This window comes from Pteronotus mesoamericanus, unplaced genomic scaffold, assembly GCF_021234165.1.
Source record: "Pteronotus mesoamericanus isolate MK-2021 breed Mesoamerican mustached bat unplaced genomic scaffold, CSHL_Meso_final contig_657, whole genome shotgun sequence".
NCBI classification, from domain to species: Eukaryota; Metazoa; Chordata; class Mammalia; order Chiroptera; family Mormoopidae; genus Pteronotus; species Pteronotus mesoamericanus.
The window spans coordinates 4688998-4706512 of NW_026555229.1; the positions used below are offsets into that span (position 1 = coordinate 4688998).

Consider the following 17515-nt stretch of genomic DNA (forward strand, 5'->3'; position numbering starts at 1 on the left):
GCAGGCTTCCGGTTCCGGGGACACTGCGCCCGGGGGAGTTTTAATTCCGAGGTCTTGTTGAGTGGCGCGTGCGAGGAATTCACGCTGTGCTGCGAACGAAAGGACTGAGACAGGAGTGGTGGCACGGGGCCAGGGTTGGAGCGGCGGGATCCCGCGAGCGAAGCGGAGGGAGGCCGCGCGGGCGGGCGGAGAGGTGGCGCGGAGAGGGGCGGGAGCCACGCAGTGGCGCCCTTGTCGTGTCTAGTCCACTCTGAGGGGAGGAGCAGCGAAAAGGGCCACTAGTAGGGATCTAGAGCAGAGAGGCTGTAGAAAGGACGCCGACGGCTGTAGAGATGAGGACAGTGAAGAGACTCCGTGGAGGGCAGTAGCGGCGCAAAGATGATGTGGAGAAACCATAATCAGTGAGGGGCTGCGATGGGAGAAGCTGTAAAGGGCAAGAGAAAGAGAGGGAGCCAGACAGAAGGACAGGAGTGTGAAAGGGTGGTGTAGAGGGGCTTGGAGGGAAGTAGCAATGTACAAGGGCTGAAGAAGATTCAGAGAGATGTTCATGAGGGAGAAGTTTGGAGAAAGAGAGAAGCCACCTAGAGTGAGCTCTTAGAGTGCTGTGTGGAGGATCCCTAGGCTCTGACGTATTGAAAGCACCTGAACCAGGCACGTAAGGCATTGCAAGTAGGGACTTTCTCCTTCTGACTAGGGATGTGGGTCCTTCTGCGAAGTGGGTACCCCCTTCGTATCCTGCTGTCCCTGCGTGGGGAGTGGATGGGGAGGAGGGGCCTGCCTCGAAGCTTGACCCCAGGCCCTCCTCGCAGACGGTACAGGAAGGAGGCTCTCCCTGCTACAGAGGTACCAGTGTTGCCTGTAACTACAACGGAAATCCGCCAGTATTTGCGAGCACATGGGATCCCCTTCCAGGATGGCCACAGCTGCCTGCGGGCACCCAGCCCCTTTCTGGGGGCCTCGAAGCTCAAGGGCCAGACTGGTGACACCACTTCCTTCAGCCTCTTCATTGACAAGACCACAGGCCGCTTTCTCTGCATGACAAGCCTAGCAGAAGGGAGCTGGGAAGACTTTCAGGCCAGTGTGGAGGGACGGGGGGATGGAGATAGAGAGGGGATCCTGCTTAGTGAAGCCCCAAAAGCTGAGGACATTGAGGAGACCCGAAGGATCTGGAACCGAGCAGTACCTCTCTGGGAGCTTCCTGAGCTAGAGGAGGCCCAGCTGACTCGTGTGATGTTTGGGCTCACCAAAGTTACAGATGACACACTCAGGCGTTTTAGTGTGCGGTATCTGCGGCCTGCTCGGAGCCTTGTCTTCCCTTGGTTCTCCCCAGGAAGTTTGAGATTACGGGGCCTGAAGTTGCTACAGGCTGAAGGCCAAGGGGATGGAGTGCGCTATGTGGAGACCACCATACCCCGGCCTGGTGCCTACCACAATCTGTTTGGATTATCACTGATCAGTCGTCGAGATACTGAGGTGGTACTGACAAGTAGTGAGCTGGACAGCCTGGCCTTAAACCAGTCCACAGGACTGCCCACTCTTACCCTTCCCCGAGGAACGGCCTGCTTACCACCTGCCCTGCTCCCTTACCTTGAACAGTTCCGACGTATTGTGCTCTGGCTGGGGGATGACCTTCGATCCTGGGAAGCTGCCAAGTTGTTTGCCCGAAAACTGAACCCCAAGCGATGCTCCTTGGTGCGGCCTGGGGACCAGCATCCCTGTCCCCTGGAGGCCCTGAACCGAGGTTTAAATCTTTCTCGAATTCTGCGTTCTGCCCTGCCTGCTTGGCACAAGTCTATTGTGTCTTTCCGGCAGCTTCGGGAGGAAGTACTAGGAGAGCTGTCAAATGTGGAGCAGGTAGCGGGTGTTCGCTGGAGCCGCTTCCCAGATCTCAATCGTTTCTTGAAGGGACATCGGAAGGGCGAGCTGACAGTCTTTACAGGTGACCCTTTGGGAAATCAGTGCTTGGAGTGGTGGCAGAGTATCAGGTGACAAAATCATGTGGGTTTAGGCCACTGTAAATGTTAAAGAGGAGGCTTTCCCTCCCAACTTTGAGACCCTGCTCCAGGTCTTGGTTTCAAGGGTAGGACTTTCCTCCCTCACCCAGATCTGTGTTCACCCCTCCTGCAGGGCCGACAGGCAGTGGAAAGACGACATTCATCAGTGAGTATGCCCTGGATTTATGTACCCAAGGGGTGAACACACTATGGGGCAGCTTTGAGATCAGCAACGTGAGACTAGCTCGGATCATGCTAACACAGTTCGCTGTGGGGCGCCTGGAAGACCAACTGGACAAATATGATGAGTGGGCCGACCGGTTTGAGGACTTGCCCCTCTATTTTATGACTTTCCATGGACAACAGAGCATCAGGTGAGATTTCCAGGCTTAGGGTTTTCAAAGAATGGAAGGGCAGGATAACAGACCCCCGATAAAGAGTTTTTAGGATGCTGGCTTTCTGCCTGGGATGGGCTGGAGACTACTTGTAATTGATTCCTGAATTCATTGCCTCTTCCTCTTCCCAGATCTGTAATAGACACAATGCAACATGCAGTCTACGTCTATGACATTTGTCATGTGGTCATCGACAATCTGCAGTTCATGATGGGTCACGAGCAGCTGTCCACAGACAGGTGACATCCTCTTGTCTAGCTGGAATCCACTTGAACACAGATGTCTTGTCAGGCAGCTGGCCCTAGACACACACACACTGTACTGTTGTTTTCTCACATGTGTGCAGACATATCCCACCGCCTGTGTGGTTCTGTCTTTATAGAGGTGTGGGGTGTGGCAGCAGGAAGTATGGACAGGGACCTAAGTGTGAGTCCTTGAGTAAAGAGAAGTAGAGTGGGGTTATGGTGCTTTGTGGAGAGAAATGAATCAAGAGTATGTGTATATTGTCCTTCTGTCTATGATAACCTCTTGTTTTGTTGGGCTGGGGGCAGGATTGCAGCTCAAGACTACATTGTTGGGGCCTTTCGGAAGTTTGCAACAGACAGTAGCTGCCATGTAACACTGGTCATTCATCCCCGGAAGGAGGATGATGATAAGGAACTGCAAACAGCTTCCATTTTTGGCTCAGCCAAAGTAAGTGACCTTTAGCAGAGCCCATGCTTCAGAAAGGGGCGGGGGGGGCGGTGTAACCAGGGAAAGCCCTCAGTCAGCCTTAAATCATGACTTAAGGAATACAAACGCTGATAATTTTGGGTGCTTTGCCTTCCTTGCCCTCCAGGAGCTCACATTCTCTAGTTGGAAAAACAATGAGGCCCGTCTGATAAAGCTATGATAGACAGCACAAGTATTTGGGGAGCAAAGAGAAAAAACACCTGAGTCAGCCTGGGGCATCTGGAGAGACTTTCTAAAGGAGGTGTCAGCAACTGTTGGGTTGAGTTTTGGCCTTTGGGCCAAATGGGAGGGCCTCCTGGGCAGCAGGACCAGCCTGATTGTCGAGCTCCCAGTGGTACACAGAATGCCTGTTGTATGCCAGGCCTGGACTGGGCACAGACTGTGTACCATGATGGAGCAAGCATGGAGCTGGAGAAGAGAATAACAACACAAAAGTGGAAAGATGGTGCCTTCTTTATTTACGGGGATCAAGAGTAGTCTCTCTGATAAAGTGTGACATTTAGACCGAGACCTCAGCGATAAGAAGCTGGAGTTGAGTGGGATGGTAAGCTGTGCAGGAGAAGTGTTAGAAGCAGTGGGAACAGCGGGCACAAAATCTGGGAATGGCAACAAGGTTGTTAAGGAACTGAAAAACTCGTGACCCCAGCATCACGGGCAATAGTTCAGTGAGCTTTGCTGAAAAGGAAAAGTACTTCTTCCTTTCCCCATTCTTACCACTCCTCCCTGCACCCTCAACCTTCCTTTCTGCTTCTCTCATATATCTCTTCACGACTCCTTCGTTCTTTGCCCTCTTCCTCAGGCAAGCCAGGAAGCGGACAATGTTCTGATCCTGCAGGACAGGAAGCTGGTAACTGGGCCAGGGAAACGATATCTGCAGGTATCCAAGAACCGTTTTGATGGAGACGTAGGTGTCTTCCCACTTGAGTTCAACAAGACCTCTCTCACCTTCTCCATACCACCAAAGAGCAAGGCCCGCCTCAAGAAGATCAAGGATGACAATGGGCTAGTGGCCAAAAAGCCCTCATCTGGCAAAAAGGGGGCTGTGCCCCAAAACTCTGAGACTTGCTCAAGTGAGGCCGCCAGCCCTTACCAGCCAGACCCCTCCAAGCTTTCGAGGTGAAGGATGTGCAGAGCTGGACCCTGGAACAAATCTGACAGGACAGGCTGGGGCATAGACCCTTTCTTGGCCCTCTTCTAGGACCACCTCTGTCCTATGGTCCTAAGCTACAGGACCTTCTCAGTTGCAGGGGCCTGGCCTAGGGCAGGGTTCCATAGTGAGATTGGAACCCATAGTCAATTTAGCAGACATTGCAGAACCTACTGTGTGCCAGGCTTTGTTCTAGGTCCTGGGACTGTAGCACTGACGAGACAGACGAGTTTCCTGCTTCTATGGAAAATGCAGTCAGGTGATGGGACAAGATAACCTAATGGACAAATAAAACAATTTTAGGGAGTGAAAAGTGCTATTTGAGAAGTAAAATAGTATTGCCATAGTGCTTACAGGCTAGTTTAGATTAAGGTCTAAAAGGGTGTCTCTGAGCCAGAGGACATTTGAGCTGGGACCTAAAGAACTAGTATTAAGCCATGTGAACATCTTGAGAAAGGGGGATCCAGGCAGAAGTAAAAGTAAATAAAGAGGTCCTGAGATGGGAATAAGCAAGTTGAGTTCAAAGCAGTGGAGTCAGTTCCCCTGAACCTGGAGAATAGGAGACTTCTTGCCAAAATTCCAGCCTAGGCTTTCAGAGCTAAAACGTGACATGGTGGGTACCAAGCTTCTCTGCTCCCTACTCTGGAGACTGCTATGTGGTGGAACTCAATATCAGTAGATCCCAGGTGCTTGGCCCTGTAATAAAGGTGGAAGCTTGGCCAGAGAGCCATGCAATGAAGCTGTGATCCCACAGTGCTCGCCACCTGGACACTGAATGTATATACTGCTGCCTCAGACCACTTTAGTGGATACAGTCAACTTTTTGTAGAGCCTTTTGCAGTTCTGAAAAAAAAGTGTTTTTCCATTGCCTTTGTTTCTGTGCTTCCTCTTATTTGTCCACCAGGTGTCTCCCAAGTCTACAACTGGATTTTCTTCTCATTTTGAATTGGGAATGAGTGGGTCCCGTCCCCCACCCCCAGTTTTTGAGCTGTGTGCTCCCAAGGAGGCAGGAGCATTAAAGGGCCTTTGCACAGACACATCTTTTCACCTCTTCCTGGCCTAGGGGAGACATGGGGATGTGCCTGTTTACCTCTCTTTTCCCCAAGGATCTTCATGTGATCCCTTGCAGAGGTATGGGTCACCGGGCCACAAGCCTAGACTGCCTGGCCAGCTGTCCCTCTGTGATATGAGCCACTCACTGACCTCTCAGTGTGGACTCAGGCTCAGCATATTCTTATCTGGCGCTTGTCCATTTCCACCACCCTGGACCTTCGCTTCTCTTACGTTAGTGTGTATCAAAACTCCTGGGGCTCTTGTTTGAAAAAGCAAAACCTAGGCCCTTCTCTTACTCCAAGCCTCTCATGCACACACAGATATTTGTAACTCTAGAAGTTGAAGGAGAGGTATAGGATTCCTCGTTTTTAACAAGCTCTGAAGGAGATGGAAAAGAGACCCTGTCAGAAATATTCCTAAGTGACAACACTCTCATCTCACTTCCTCTGCTACTTTAAGTCCCAGTTTTCCTTTAGATTTGCCTGCAAGCATGGTGAGAATTGAAAGATGTTCTGAGGGGTCTGGGGAGAAGTCTTTTGTAAGTTTGGGGGGGTTGTTTCCTTCCTCCAAAGAAAGGCTGCCTTTCCAGGGTTTCCGTGTCAACCTAAGAAGGAGCTTCTGGGACCCTGTAGAAGAGTCTGGGGTCTTTGTTTCTTTTCCATGTGAGAACTGTGGCTACAATTGTCTCCTGAAACAGACCTGCGGCCAAGCTGTTTGTGGGGGAAGAACCTGGGGGGAGGGAAGAGAGCTCCTCCAGGGCCTCCCTTCTTGGGGGTCTCTCCCAGACTGGCTGGAGCCAGGCCTCCTAATCCCGCAGTAATCATTCCCAGCCGCTGGCTGATCTAGGCCTCATCCAAGGTCTATACGCTGAATGTCAGCCATGCCTTCCAGATGCACACCACCAGGTCGGTCCTACCTGTAAGGATGTGAGCTCCACATTCAGGTCACCCTAGAATGCCAGGTGCGTTCTAGGAAATCCTTTAGGGATTCCTATTAGGGGAACTTTGTGAGGTCTCTGTGAATTGGGGATAGAAGGCTTGCCTGTTTGTCTTGCCCCACCCTCCTAGCAAACACCCCCACACAGCACAAACCAGACCGATGGGGAGGGAAGGGACGCCAATGCCCCCTGCCCAGCCCTTCTTACACAAACATTCCGTTCCATACCTGCCACACTCCTCACATCAGGGTAAGCCCAAAATGTGTTGAGGAGTCCCTGGAGACTAGAAAGCAGTGGGGAATCCCTGAGAGCCATTCTCCCTGTACCCAGGGAAGGTGGAATGAAGCAAAGTACTCTTATGTCCAATTGGATGTGAAGGATCTCCCTGAGAGCTCAGGAAGGGCCTGGCCAAGCAGGGTCTAGCTGGATCTGCGGCCTTTCCCCAGATTCAGTATCACACTTGGGGCTGCTTTGGTCCTCCAGCAGCTTCTTTAATGTGAATGGGTTTGAGAAGGGACTAAACTCACCAGACTCCTGCTGCCCAAGTACTCAGGCTGCAAATATGGCCCAGATACCTGTAGACATCACAGGCTGCCTTAGGTGCCATGGAGGGAGGGAGCCGTAGGTGCCTCCCTGTAATACGGGCCAACTTCCTGTTTGTGCCTGTGGGTGGAACTTTATGAGTTTAAGAGAAGCCAGACTATGCTCTGTACGGGGGCCAGAATCGGCTGGCTTGCTCACCTGGGCAGACATCTATTCCAAGGGAGAGAGCTGGGTGCTGGTTCTGCTTGGGCAGCCCCAACTCGAAGTGTGTGTGGGGGGGAGGTGGGTCTGTTTTGGTGAAACCCGAGCCGCCTTTGTCTGCTTCCTAGGGGTTTTCCCTGTGTCTGGGGAGTGGGCCGAGAGTGGACCAGTTTAGGCTTCCTACAGAGCAGAAACTGGTGACAGGAAAGCCCTACAGCCAACTCGGTTAGGTCAGCCAGGTAGGTAGCTTAGCTTTTGATTACGCGCCGCTGGCCCTTTCCTCAGGTCGAAAGCCAAATCCAGTAGGCTGTGAAGTCAGAGGCCAGAGGGCAGCCTCGTGCCACCGTCGCATTAGTGCTGGGCTGGGTACTGGGTCGGCTACTGAGGGGGTGCTGGGCAGACCACTCCCTTCCTTGGGTCGGGGGCGCGGCCTCAGCGGCCCCGCCCCGCTCCACCAGGCCGGACCTGGCGGGCGCCTGGAGCCGGGAGCTGCCTTGAGAGCCGGCGGCGGGTCGGTGGCAAGGAGGTGCCGGCGCTGGAGCAGGAAACGGGCAGGAGCTGGAGCGGCGGCGCAGGTGGCACTGGGTGAGTGGTGGGACGAGGAGGTATAGGAACTCGCGCCCCGCTTACATCCCGGCTCTGGAGTAAACTTTCCTGTCTGGCGAAGCTGGGTGTTGGGATGAGGAGGGGGGAATCCCCACGCCGGGGCTCAGGCGAAGGGTCTGAACAGGGAACCCACACGGAAACTCACACAGACGGACCCACACACGCGTGCACAGAGACCCACGCACGTACTTGGGGCACACGTGCACTCAGGAAAGGACGCGCCCAGTGGGTTACTCTTGCAGTCCTTGGAGCAGCGCCACTGGCCTGCAGGGACCCCAGCAGGCAGGGAGCTCTGCTGTCGCGTACTTGATGGGAGTAGGAGAAAAGCGCTAACCGGTGATCGCTAACGGGGGCGGGCCGGGTGGGACACCTCCCGCCCCTCCGGCGGCTCCCTGCTGCCGGCAGGTGAAGACTAAGACGTAAACAGGCACCGAGCACGTGATCACTTCACAGACAGGTGAACTGTGCTTCCCCCCACCCTGGCGTTTGCGCAAGGACGTCCCTCCCCAGTCCAGGGCAAGTTTTCGGGGTCGTTTGCAGTGCCGTATTCCATTCTCCGCCTAGAGAGGTGGTAAGCCCTCCTCCAGAAATGGGACCACAACGCCCCCTGGAGTCCGGGTAGCGCAGGAGGACGGGAGACTGTAGGACTGGGGTGGGGTTACCTGTGCTCCTCGCCTTCCTTCTCGCGAACACATTCATGGTGCCTTCCTCCCTGAAGGTATCAGAGAGGGGCGCTATTCTTGATAGCAGTGGACAGCTGGCCTCCCCCTCCCCACCCCACACCTCCGGCCTGGGGAGCTGCTACGCGAATGCCCGTCGGTCCCGTTCCTATTAAGACCCCTCCTTGCAGAACTGGGAACTCCTTCCCAAGGTAGGAACAGAAAACCCACTCGCGCTGGAGTAGGAGTCCCCGTCCCCCAGAGAATGCAGCAGCGTAACCCTCCACAATACTGGAGTGGGCCTATACCCCTCGGGTGGAGGAAGGACGAGCTCCACCACCGCCACCAAGAAGGAGTGGGCAGAGGCAGTCAGCCTCCCTCCCTGCCCCACCCCCCACCCCTGCACACACGCTGAGCCCAGCTGCTGCTGGAGCTTCTGGGCAGGCTGCCAGAAAGGGGAGGAGGCTCCTGGTACCCCAGGAGGCTGGGATCAGGGCAAGGCCAGAGGAGGGGGTCTGTGCTGGAGAGAGGGGCTTGTCTGTTCCTGTGAGGCTGAGGGTCTGGGGTGAGCCTGAGGGTGGCTGGGCTATGTTTCCCTTTCCAGGGAAAAAGAAAGAAAAACAACCCTTTCCATAGAGCTAAAAATAGAGCTGAGAGCCGGCCAGGGCTGTGGCCTGGAAGGGGGCGGGGGTAAGGGGTGTGTGGGGGGAATGCTCCTTCCTGGGGCAAAGGAGCTCTGGCAGGCCTGGCCCTGGCTGGGAGGGAGGGAGGCTAGGGGGCAGGAGCCTGTCCTTGCCCAGGGGTGCTGGCATCAGCTGACCTGGCCAGGTCACAGAGACCCCTACAGGAAAGTGTGTGTGGTAGGGTGTTTGAGAAATAATATGTGTACGTGTAAGAAGTTGTGACTATGTGAATAAGACGGTCAATGTGAAAGATGCTTAGGAGACTAAGTGTGTTCCAGATTGTGACTGGGTGCGAAGGACTGCGAGCTGTGAAAGCCTGTGCGCAAGTAGCTGTGTGACTCCGAGTATGTCTCTGTGTGAGCTGGCCTGAAAGATTATGGAAATAAGGAACATGGAACCACGTGAAGAATGAGGCTCTGACTTGTGGCAGTGTTGGACTGAAGGTGGGAAAGGTCGTGTGGGTATTAAGACTGTGTTCTTTGCCAGAGGGTGGGAATATTCATGACCCCGAGGAGACAGTGGAATGTTGTCTGCTGTGAGGTTGGTGTGGGTTTGAACATGTTCACCCCAGTGATTGTTGAAGGGCCAGGGCTGCTTCGCTGAGCAGTGACCTCTCTCTCCTAGCAAATGAGTCTGAGGGAAGGCTGGGGAGCACAGAGCCGCCACTGGGGCAGGCCTGGGATCACGCGGAAGAGGAGTAGAGTAGGGGCCCCGCAGCCCCGAGGTCGGGGGACGGGGTTACTGGGTGTGTTTTCCGAGTGTGCCACCAGATGGCGCCACCTCCGCAAATCCAAGTGTGCAGCCACCTAGCCACTGGGGGTGGGGCAGGTACGGACGAGCCTTGGCCCCTTCCTAGCGCTGGGGCGCAGGGCCTGTGCCGCTGGAGAGAGTGGGTGGCAGCTGACCGTCGGCCTCCCGCTCTGGACTCCGAAGTCAGAGAGTGTGTCTGTGGCAGGGAGGCTTCGGCTAGAGGGGCGGAGGGGGCAGGGCGAGCGCCACAGCGCCTGGCCCTTTGTGCTTGAACAATGACCAGCTGCCGCTGGCCCCGGGGCCCAGGTTGGGGTTGAGGGTGACCTGCCGCTGCCGCCAAGTCCTGAGCCAGCCAAGGCCCCAGACACACAACCACCCGGCCTGGGAGGGAGGGACCCTGAGTCTGGCTGTACAGCCCCCGCGGGCGCCCGGCCCGGACACGCGTGACGCGGGGTGCTTCGTGGCCGCGCCCCGGGGGCGGGGACGCCCCTGGGACCCCTCCCCCGCGCTGCACCGCCCACTCAGGTCGGGCGGGGGCTGCCCTGCGGGGGGCGCCGCGGAGGCGGGGCGGGTCGGCCGGGCGGCTCCAAGTGGCCGCGCGCGGGCTGAAGCCGGGCGGCTTGCCGGTGGAGCGCGGGGGCGGCCCGGGGCTGAGCATGGAGCAGAGCGAAGGAGGTGAGGGGGGCCGGGGTGGGGAGGCGACCTAGGAGCCCCCCCAACTCCTGCGCGGCGGAGGGCCAGTGGGGCGGGGGCATTGAACTGCAGCCCCCACTTTATGGAAACGGCGGTAGGGGGGGAGGTCTGGCGGGTGGAATGGGGGCTCCGGCTTCCTGTCGCAGATGGGAACTCGTGATCCCAGACTCCAGGCCACTTGACCGGTCCTTGGAATGGGGTGAGGCGAGACTTTCCCCAACTCTTCAGCCCCCTGAACAGGCCTGTGGGCCCTCGGACCTTGGCCAGACCTCTCTCGGGTCCTGGCCAAGCGCTGCCCTCTGCTCTCTCCAGCCCATTAAGGTGGGTTGCTATGCCAGAGGGGTCACTCAAGGAGTGCTGGGGAGAGTGGGGATTCCCATTCCTACAGCCACAGACGCATTTCTCAAAATGGAGCCTCTACTTGCCCCTCCTTCTCTCTGAGGCTTCAAGAGCGGGAGTCGGGCTGGCCAGGCCTGGCTTTCCAGACGCCTGGCTCTGGCTCCAGTTCCCTGGGTGTCTGGTTCACAGGGCCCAGCTGATGTCTCTTCTGGGTTTAGGGGCCCCTGGCTCCCTGGGGTTCAAGGCCCCGGGCTCACTGGGTCTGCCTTGTCTACCTGACACCCTGGGGCTTCTGAGTCTTTGTCTCTTGGGTCCCTGTCTCTCTCAGTCTCTCTCCTCCCCTCAGTTTTCACTTTCTCTGTGCTCGCTGAAGTGGGGAAATGCAGACAGAGGTGCCAGCCCCCACTACCCCCTCCGAAGCCCCTTCCCCACTGTTTTTTTTCATGCTCTGGACTGGTCTAGGAGAGGGCAGAGGAGGACATGTTCCATTCACTTTGCTCAGGGCTGGCACTTGTGTGGTGGACTCTGCTCACCCCTAGCCCCAATTCCCAGTTCCTCCCACCTCAGTCTGGACATCTTCCTGGGTCTCAGGGTCTTTTGACTTGAGTGGGATGGTGGGGGTGGACCTAATGGAACATAAGCAAGAAAGAAGGGTAGCAAATCAGGCAAAGGAGTCAGATAATGTCTCTCCCCTCCCACACTCTGGCTAGTGACAAAAATCAAGCTCCCGCTTACCCATTTGGCCCTGCATGCCACCCAGGCTCCTACTCTCTCTCTCCCACATGCTTCTATTCACATGCACTCCTCAATAGACTCTTGTACACACTTTCCTGTTCACACACTTGTATAAAATACGTGCGAGTCTACATATAAACCCAGGTATATATGAGTGAGCATCTATTCATATTCTCTCATATAGTCACACTCATACATCACAAATTCACTTACTGTGTATGCATTTGTAACTTTCACATACTTTCTAAGAGTGACCCCCGAAACGTTTACACACATGCTCTTGTAAGATATTCCCATTAATTCACATGTATACTCCTGTATGTATATATCTAAACATATTTACTCGCATACACTTATTCATGATGTTGCCACACACATTTTCATGTACACAATGTACATTTTCATGCTGTGCATATAGTTCCCCACACGCAAATAAGTAAATGCATACACTCCTGCTCCTACACAATTCTCTGTCCACTTCTTGGCCTCCTCACTCTGCATGATGACTTCAGCAGATGCCTGAGTCCTGGTCTTCCTCTGACGGAGTGAGTTCCGGTTGGAGACTTGCTGTCCCCTTCCAGGAAGGAGGACGGCCTAGGGAGGTGGAGCTCTGGGCTCCAGGGAAGTGAGATCTTGAAGGGGCTGCCAGAGGTGATGGTAGAGCTTCTACCCTTATCCCCTCGGGATCACTCTAGAGAGCATCTAAAGCTGGAAGGTTTCTTGGAAGTTGGCCGTAGGCCTATGTAGTTTCCTTTAGGCCCCACTGAGTGGTATGGTGAGCCTGGGAGTTGTCATGGCAACAGCCCGCACAGAGTCAGAAGACCCCAGAGGGCACCTATGGGCTCCCTAAGAGCTCCGAGTTTCTTGTTTGGCCAGTTCTACCCTTGCCGCCACTGTGTCTGGGAGAAACTGAGGCCCAGCCGGGGGAGGCCGGGCACTGCCTAGCCTTGGCTCTTTGTTCCCTAATTACCATCTGAGTTGCTGACTTCGTCCCTGAGGTTGCTTCTGCCCAAACTGCCCTCTAATGAGGCCACCTGTCCCAGGGGACCAGGGACCTGTGCTGGGAGCTGGTAGATGAGGCTCTCTCCTTAACTGGAGTCCTGGTTTCAGTGGGGGATGCAGTTTTGGGGCTGGGCCCTGTGTAACCACCAGGCCTCCCCTCCCCTCATCATCACTGCTCAGTAGATTCAGCCCTCTGCCCTGGTGCGGCCACTGCCCAGGGAGAATTCAGGTTCATGCCAGTGCTCAGAGGGGGAGCTCTGGGGACATCGGGGCTTGTTATCGATGTCAGGGAGCTGTTTGGCCTGGGATCAGGGGTCAGGAGAGGGACTGGGGACCTTGTATAGGAAGGAGGCTCAAGATGGAGGGACCCTGACACCATTGCCCTGTTCACAGGTCCCCCTGGAGGCCCCCGGCCAGGCCAGAGCTTCTGCCGCCATGGCGATCGTGCAGACTCTGCCAGTGCCACTGGAGTCTGCGCCTGAGACCGCCACTAACCCACAAGCTCCAGCCATGGGCAGTGTGAGCAGCCTCATCTCAGGCCGGCCCTGCCCGGGAGGGCCAGCTCCTTCCCGCCACCACGGCCCCCCTGGGCCCACCTTCTTCCGCCAGCAGGATGGGCTGCTGCGGGGTGGCTATGAAGCACAGGAGCCGCTGTGCCCAGCTGTGCCCCCCAGGAAGACTGTTCCTGGCACCACCTTCACCTACATCAACGAGGACTTCCGGACAGAGTCACCCTCCAGCCCCAGCAGTGACATTGAGGATGCCCGGGAGCAACGGGCACGAAATGCCCACCTCCGCGGCCCCCCACCAAAACTCATCCCTGTCTCCGGAAAGCTAGAGAAGGTGAGGACCAGCCCTTCCTTTGGGGCCTGGGTGGAATCAGGAGCCCCCTGGAGAAGCTGGAGGAATTTACAGGTCTGTTTAGAGAAAGCAGCGTGGGCTCAAAATTCACTAGACCTGAGTTCTAATCCCAGCTCTTTCTCATTCTCGCTATATGACCTCAAGGAAGTCACTTAACTTTTCTGAGCCCATTTCCCTATCTGTGAAATGGAGGTGATAGGTCAGCTTTTACAAGTTTGTTGTGAGAATTAAATAATTTACGTGAAGTGCTTAGCCTCATACTTGGCATGTTACTGTGTACTCAATAAATGCTAGCTACTTGAAAATACTGTTGTTATACAACAGCAGTGTGTTGGACTTAGAGCAAGGCCTTTAACTCTGCTGAGCCTCCATTTCTCCATCTGTAATATGGGGAGAGTCATAATATTTTTGCTCATATAGCTGTCGTAATGAATAGAGATGAACCTTTTAAGTTACTTGACGTAAAGCTGACACTCAGGAGGCCATCAGTTAGTGGTAGCCATTGTTAATAATACATGGGGATGGGAGACCCCAGATGGGAAGACAGGGAGTATGATAAGGGCTTTGAAATATTGGGCCGCTCACCCCCAGCGTCACATGGCACCTCATTTCAGAACATGGAGAAAATCCTGATCCGCCCAACAGCCTTCAAGCCAGTGCTGCCCAAACCTCGAGGGGCACCATCTCTCCCCAGCTTCCTGGGTCCTCGGGCCACCGGACTGTCTGGGAGCCAGGGCAGCCTAACACAGCTGTTCGGGGGCCCCGCCTCCTCCTCCTCTTCCTCCTCCTCCTCAGCTGCCGACAAACCTTTGGCACTGAGTGGCTGGGCCAGTGGCTGCCCATCAGGGACGCTGTCCGACTCCGGCCGAAACTCACTGTCCAGCCTGCCCACTTACAGCACTGGGGGCGCTGAGCCGGCCACCAACTCCCCAGGCGGGCACCTGCCCTCCCATGGCCCTGGGCGGGGGGCACTGCCGGGGCCAGCCCGAGGAGCCCCTACTGGGCCCTCCCACTCGGACAGTGGCCGATCGTCCTCCAGCAAGAGCACAGGCTCCCTGGGCGGCCGCGTGGCTGGAGGCCTCTTGGGCAGCGGTCCCCGGGCCTCCCCTGACAGCAGCTCCTGTGGGGAGCGCTCCCCACCGCCACCGCCACCCCCTCCACCCCCTTCGGATGAGGCCCTGCTGCACTGTGTCCTGGAAGGGAAGCTCCGCGACCGTGAGGCAGAGCTGCAGCAGCTGCGGGACAGTCTGGACGAGAGCGAGGTGACCATGTGCCAGGTGTGGTCAGTAGCAATAATGGGGGTGGCATGGCAGGACACCCAGAGGTGCTGGGAATCTAAGGAGCATTCCCCTCTGCTCCAGGGTGGGGGCAAGTGGCGGGCAGTAGCACCTGTGGCCCCATTCCCACCCGGGTGTCTGGCTTCACTGCAGAGCGGTGAGGACTCAGATCTACTGCCATTTACGTGTTCTTTCTAAGCCTCACCCATAAATGGGGATATTTTTGTTTTAGAATTACGCAGATTAAGTAAGGCAAAGTGTGTAAAGTGTTTAGAATAATGCCCGGCACCTAAGAGGTGCTACATAAGTGCTTGCTGTTACTGTTGTTGTTTCTGTTATCATAAAAGTAGTCGTTACTGTTGTCATACTGTTTTCGTTGTTTAGTGGAATCTAGCTGCCCAAAGCCCCCCAGTGGGCCACCCGAGTAGCCAGTGACTGCAGGTGGCTAGGGCTCGAGGATTGGGGGAGCCACCAAGACCCAAGTGTACCTTCTTGCCCACAGGCGTACGAAGATCGACAACGGCACTGGCAGCGGGAGCGTGAGGCCCCGCGTGAGGATGGTGCGGCCCAGGCGCAGCGGGCCCAGCGGGCCCAGCAGCTGCTACAGCTGCAGGTGTTCCAGCTGCAGCAGGAGAAGCGGCAGCTGCAGGACGACTTTGCACAGCTGCTGCAGGAACGTGAACAGCTCGAGCGGCGCTGTGCCACCTTTGAGCGGGAGCAGCGGGAGCTCGGGCCACGGCTTGAGGAGACCAAGTGGGAGGTGGGTGAGACCGGGAGGGGTGAGGAGCAGGGTCCTGCAGGAACAACCCCTAGAAAGAGGGGCCCAGCCATACCCCCTGAGCCTGCCAGCCCCAGAGGCCTCACCTTTGTGAGATGAGAATCCCCCTCTGGCCTCCTTTACTGGGACAGAGCCTCCTTGTGCCTTCATGTTTGGTCTCATTAGTCTGGTCTAGGGCCCATAGCCAGTGGCATTCCCACCGGCTGCCTTCTAGCCAATAAGAATGTAGTGCTTGCTATGCACCAGGCACTATTCTAGGCGTGTGGCATAGACTATGTATCATCTAATCTTCATTATCAGCCCTGTGAGGTGGGTATTGTTAATACCCCCATTTTAGAGACGCAGAAACCGAGGCCTGGAAAGGCTGGAGCCCAAAATTATACCCAGTCCATGGCAGAGTTGAGGTTTGAGCCCAGGCAATCTGACTCTTCGTTTATGCCGTTAACCAAAATACTGTAGTGCCTCCCAGCTGGAAATGTGGGCACTGCCCTCAGCTGCTTCCACTCCTGCAAAACCTACCATCACCCATTCCCTAGAGCCCTGGGGTTTAAAGACAACACTTTAAAGCAAAAATATCTGGGTCTGTATCCTACTTTAGCCGCTAAGTAGCTGTGTAACCTTGGACATGTCACTAGGCTCACCTCAGTGTCTCCATCTGTAAAATGGGGGTAATAATCAAACTTCCTCTCCACCAAATGTCCAGCGTGATGTCAGGGCCTGACCCTCTGGGAGAACCCTTCTCACCACCCTTGCTTCCTACCACCAGGTGTGCCAGAAGTCAGGCGAGATCTCCCTGCTGAAGCAGCAACTGAAGGAGTCTCAGGCAGAGCTGGTGCAGAAGGGCAGTGAGCTGGTGGCCCTGCGGGTGGCCCTGCGAGAGGCACGGGCAGCGCTGCGGGTCAGTGAGGGTTGGGCACGGGGTCTCCAGGAGGCGGCGCGAGCACGGGAGCTGGAGCTGGAGGCCTGTTCCCAGGAGCTGCAGCGGCACCGCCAGGAGGCTGAGCGGCTGCGGGAGAAAGCTGGGCAGTTGGACACCGAGGCGGCTGGACTCCGGGAACCTCCTGTGCCACCTGCCACTGCTGACCCATTCCTCCTGGCAGAGAGTGACGAGGCCAAGGCACAGCGTGTGGCAGCCGGCGTGGGAGGCAGCCTGCGGGCCCAGGTGGAGCGGCTGCGTGCCGAGCTGCAGCAGGAGCGGCGGCGGGGCGAGGAGCAGAGGGACAGCTTCGAGGGGGAACGGCTGGCCTGGCAGGCCGAGAAGGAGCAGGTGATCCGCTACCAGAAGCAGCTGCAGCACAACTATATCCAGATGTACCGGCGGAACCGGCAGCTGGAGCAGGAGCTGCAGCAGCTGAGCCTGGAGCTGGAGGCCCGGGAGCTCGCTGACCTGGGCCTGGCCGAGCCAGCCCCTTGCATCTGCCTAGAGGAGATCACTGCCACCGAAATCTAGGGCCCTTGGGGTCCCAGCTCTGCAGGGAGCTCTACTGAAAGGGAACAGTAGCCTCAGGTCCACTGAGGTCTCCAGGGCCACTTGTCCCCTGGGATCCAGGACTCTGGGCCTCTGTCAGGTACCCAGGGCTGTTCTATGACTTGGATGAGCAAGATCAGACCCCTCGAAGGTCCCTGTGTTCGCTGTCACCCAGAGGCTCCTCATTTGACCTGTTTCACTCCCCACCTGTTGCCAGTGCCACTCCGCCAGCCCCGTTCACCCTAGATGCTCACCAGGTCAGCCAGCCAGGGCCTGGGGAGAGGAAGGGGCTGCTTCCTCACCTCCACACTTCCCCCCACTCCACAGCCAGAGAGAGCCAGGCAGCAGCAGCTGCTCCAGATGTGCCTGCCCCCACCCTGCCCTGTTGGGGGACAGGGCTGGGACTGGGGTCTGATCCCCAGCTTCCAGCTCTGCAGCCTCTCCCTGGTGGCGAGGGGGCTGTAGTCAGACCAAAGGAAGAACTCACAAATGTCTTGTTTAATGTGACCAAGTGGCCCTCCCAACACCCTGGTTTATGGCCTCGTTTTCACGTGTATATTTTTTACACTGTAAATTTGTTGTACAAACCCAAAGAAAAAAATTAAAAATTTTTGTTTTGTTTTTAAAAAAAGGAGTGTGCTGGGTAAAGATTATGGGAACCC

At 56.3% G+C, this 17515-nt stretch overlaps 2 protein-coding genes across 5 annotated transcripts; both read left to right on the forward strand.

The window, feature by feature from the left end:
- Positions 1 to 178: 178 nt before the first annotated feature.
- Positions 179 to 5095, forward strand: TWNK (twinkle mtDNA helicase). Its single transcript, XM_054581376.1, has 5 exons — positions 179 to 1939; positions 2128 to 2368; positions 2521 to 2628; positions 2941 to 3082; positions 3921 to 5095. Exons 1-5 carry the CDS (start codon positions 697 to 699, stop codon positions 4239 to 4241), a joined length of 2055 nt encoding a protein of 684 aa, XP_054437351.1. The 5' UTR covers positions 179 to 696; the 3' UTR covers positions 4242 to 5095.
- A 3269-nt stretch (positions 5096 to 8364) lies between these two features.
- On the forward strand, positions 8365 to 17484 carry LZTS2 (leucine zipper tumor suppressor 2). 4 transcript variants are annotated; one of them, XM_054581381.1, is made up of 5 exons: positions 8365 to 8479; positions 12863 to 13312; positions 13945 to 14607; positions 15110 to 15367; positions 16152 to 17484. In XM_054581381.1, exons 2-5 carry the CDS (start codon positions 12905 to 12907, stop codon positions 16833 to 16835), a joined length of 2013 nt encoding a protein of 670 aa, XP_054437356.1. In that variant the 5' UTR covers positions 8365 to 8479; positions 12863 to 12904; the 3' UTR covers positions 16836 to 17484. The 4 variants fall into 4 exon arrangements, with proteins under 4 accessions (XP_054437356.1, XP_054437355.1, XP_054437357.1 ...); XM_054581380.1 differs by lacking the exon at positions 8365 to 8479 and adding an exon at positions 10276 to 10375; XM_054581382.1 differs by lacking the exon at positions 8365 to 8479 and adding an exon at positions 10276 to 10375 and having other exon boundaries at positions 13945 to 14592.
- Positions 17485 to 17515: the final 31 nt, after the last annotated feature.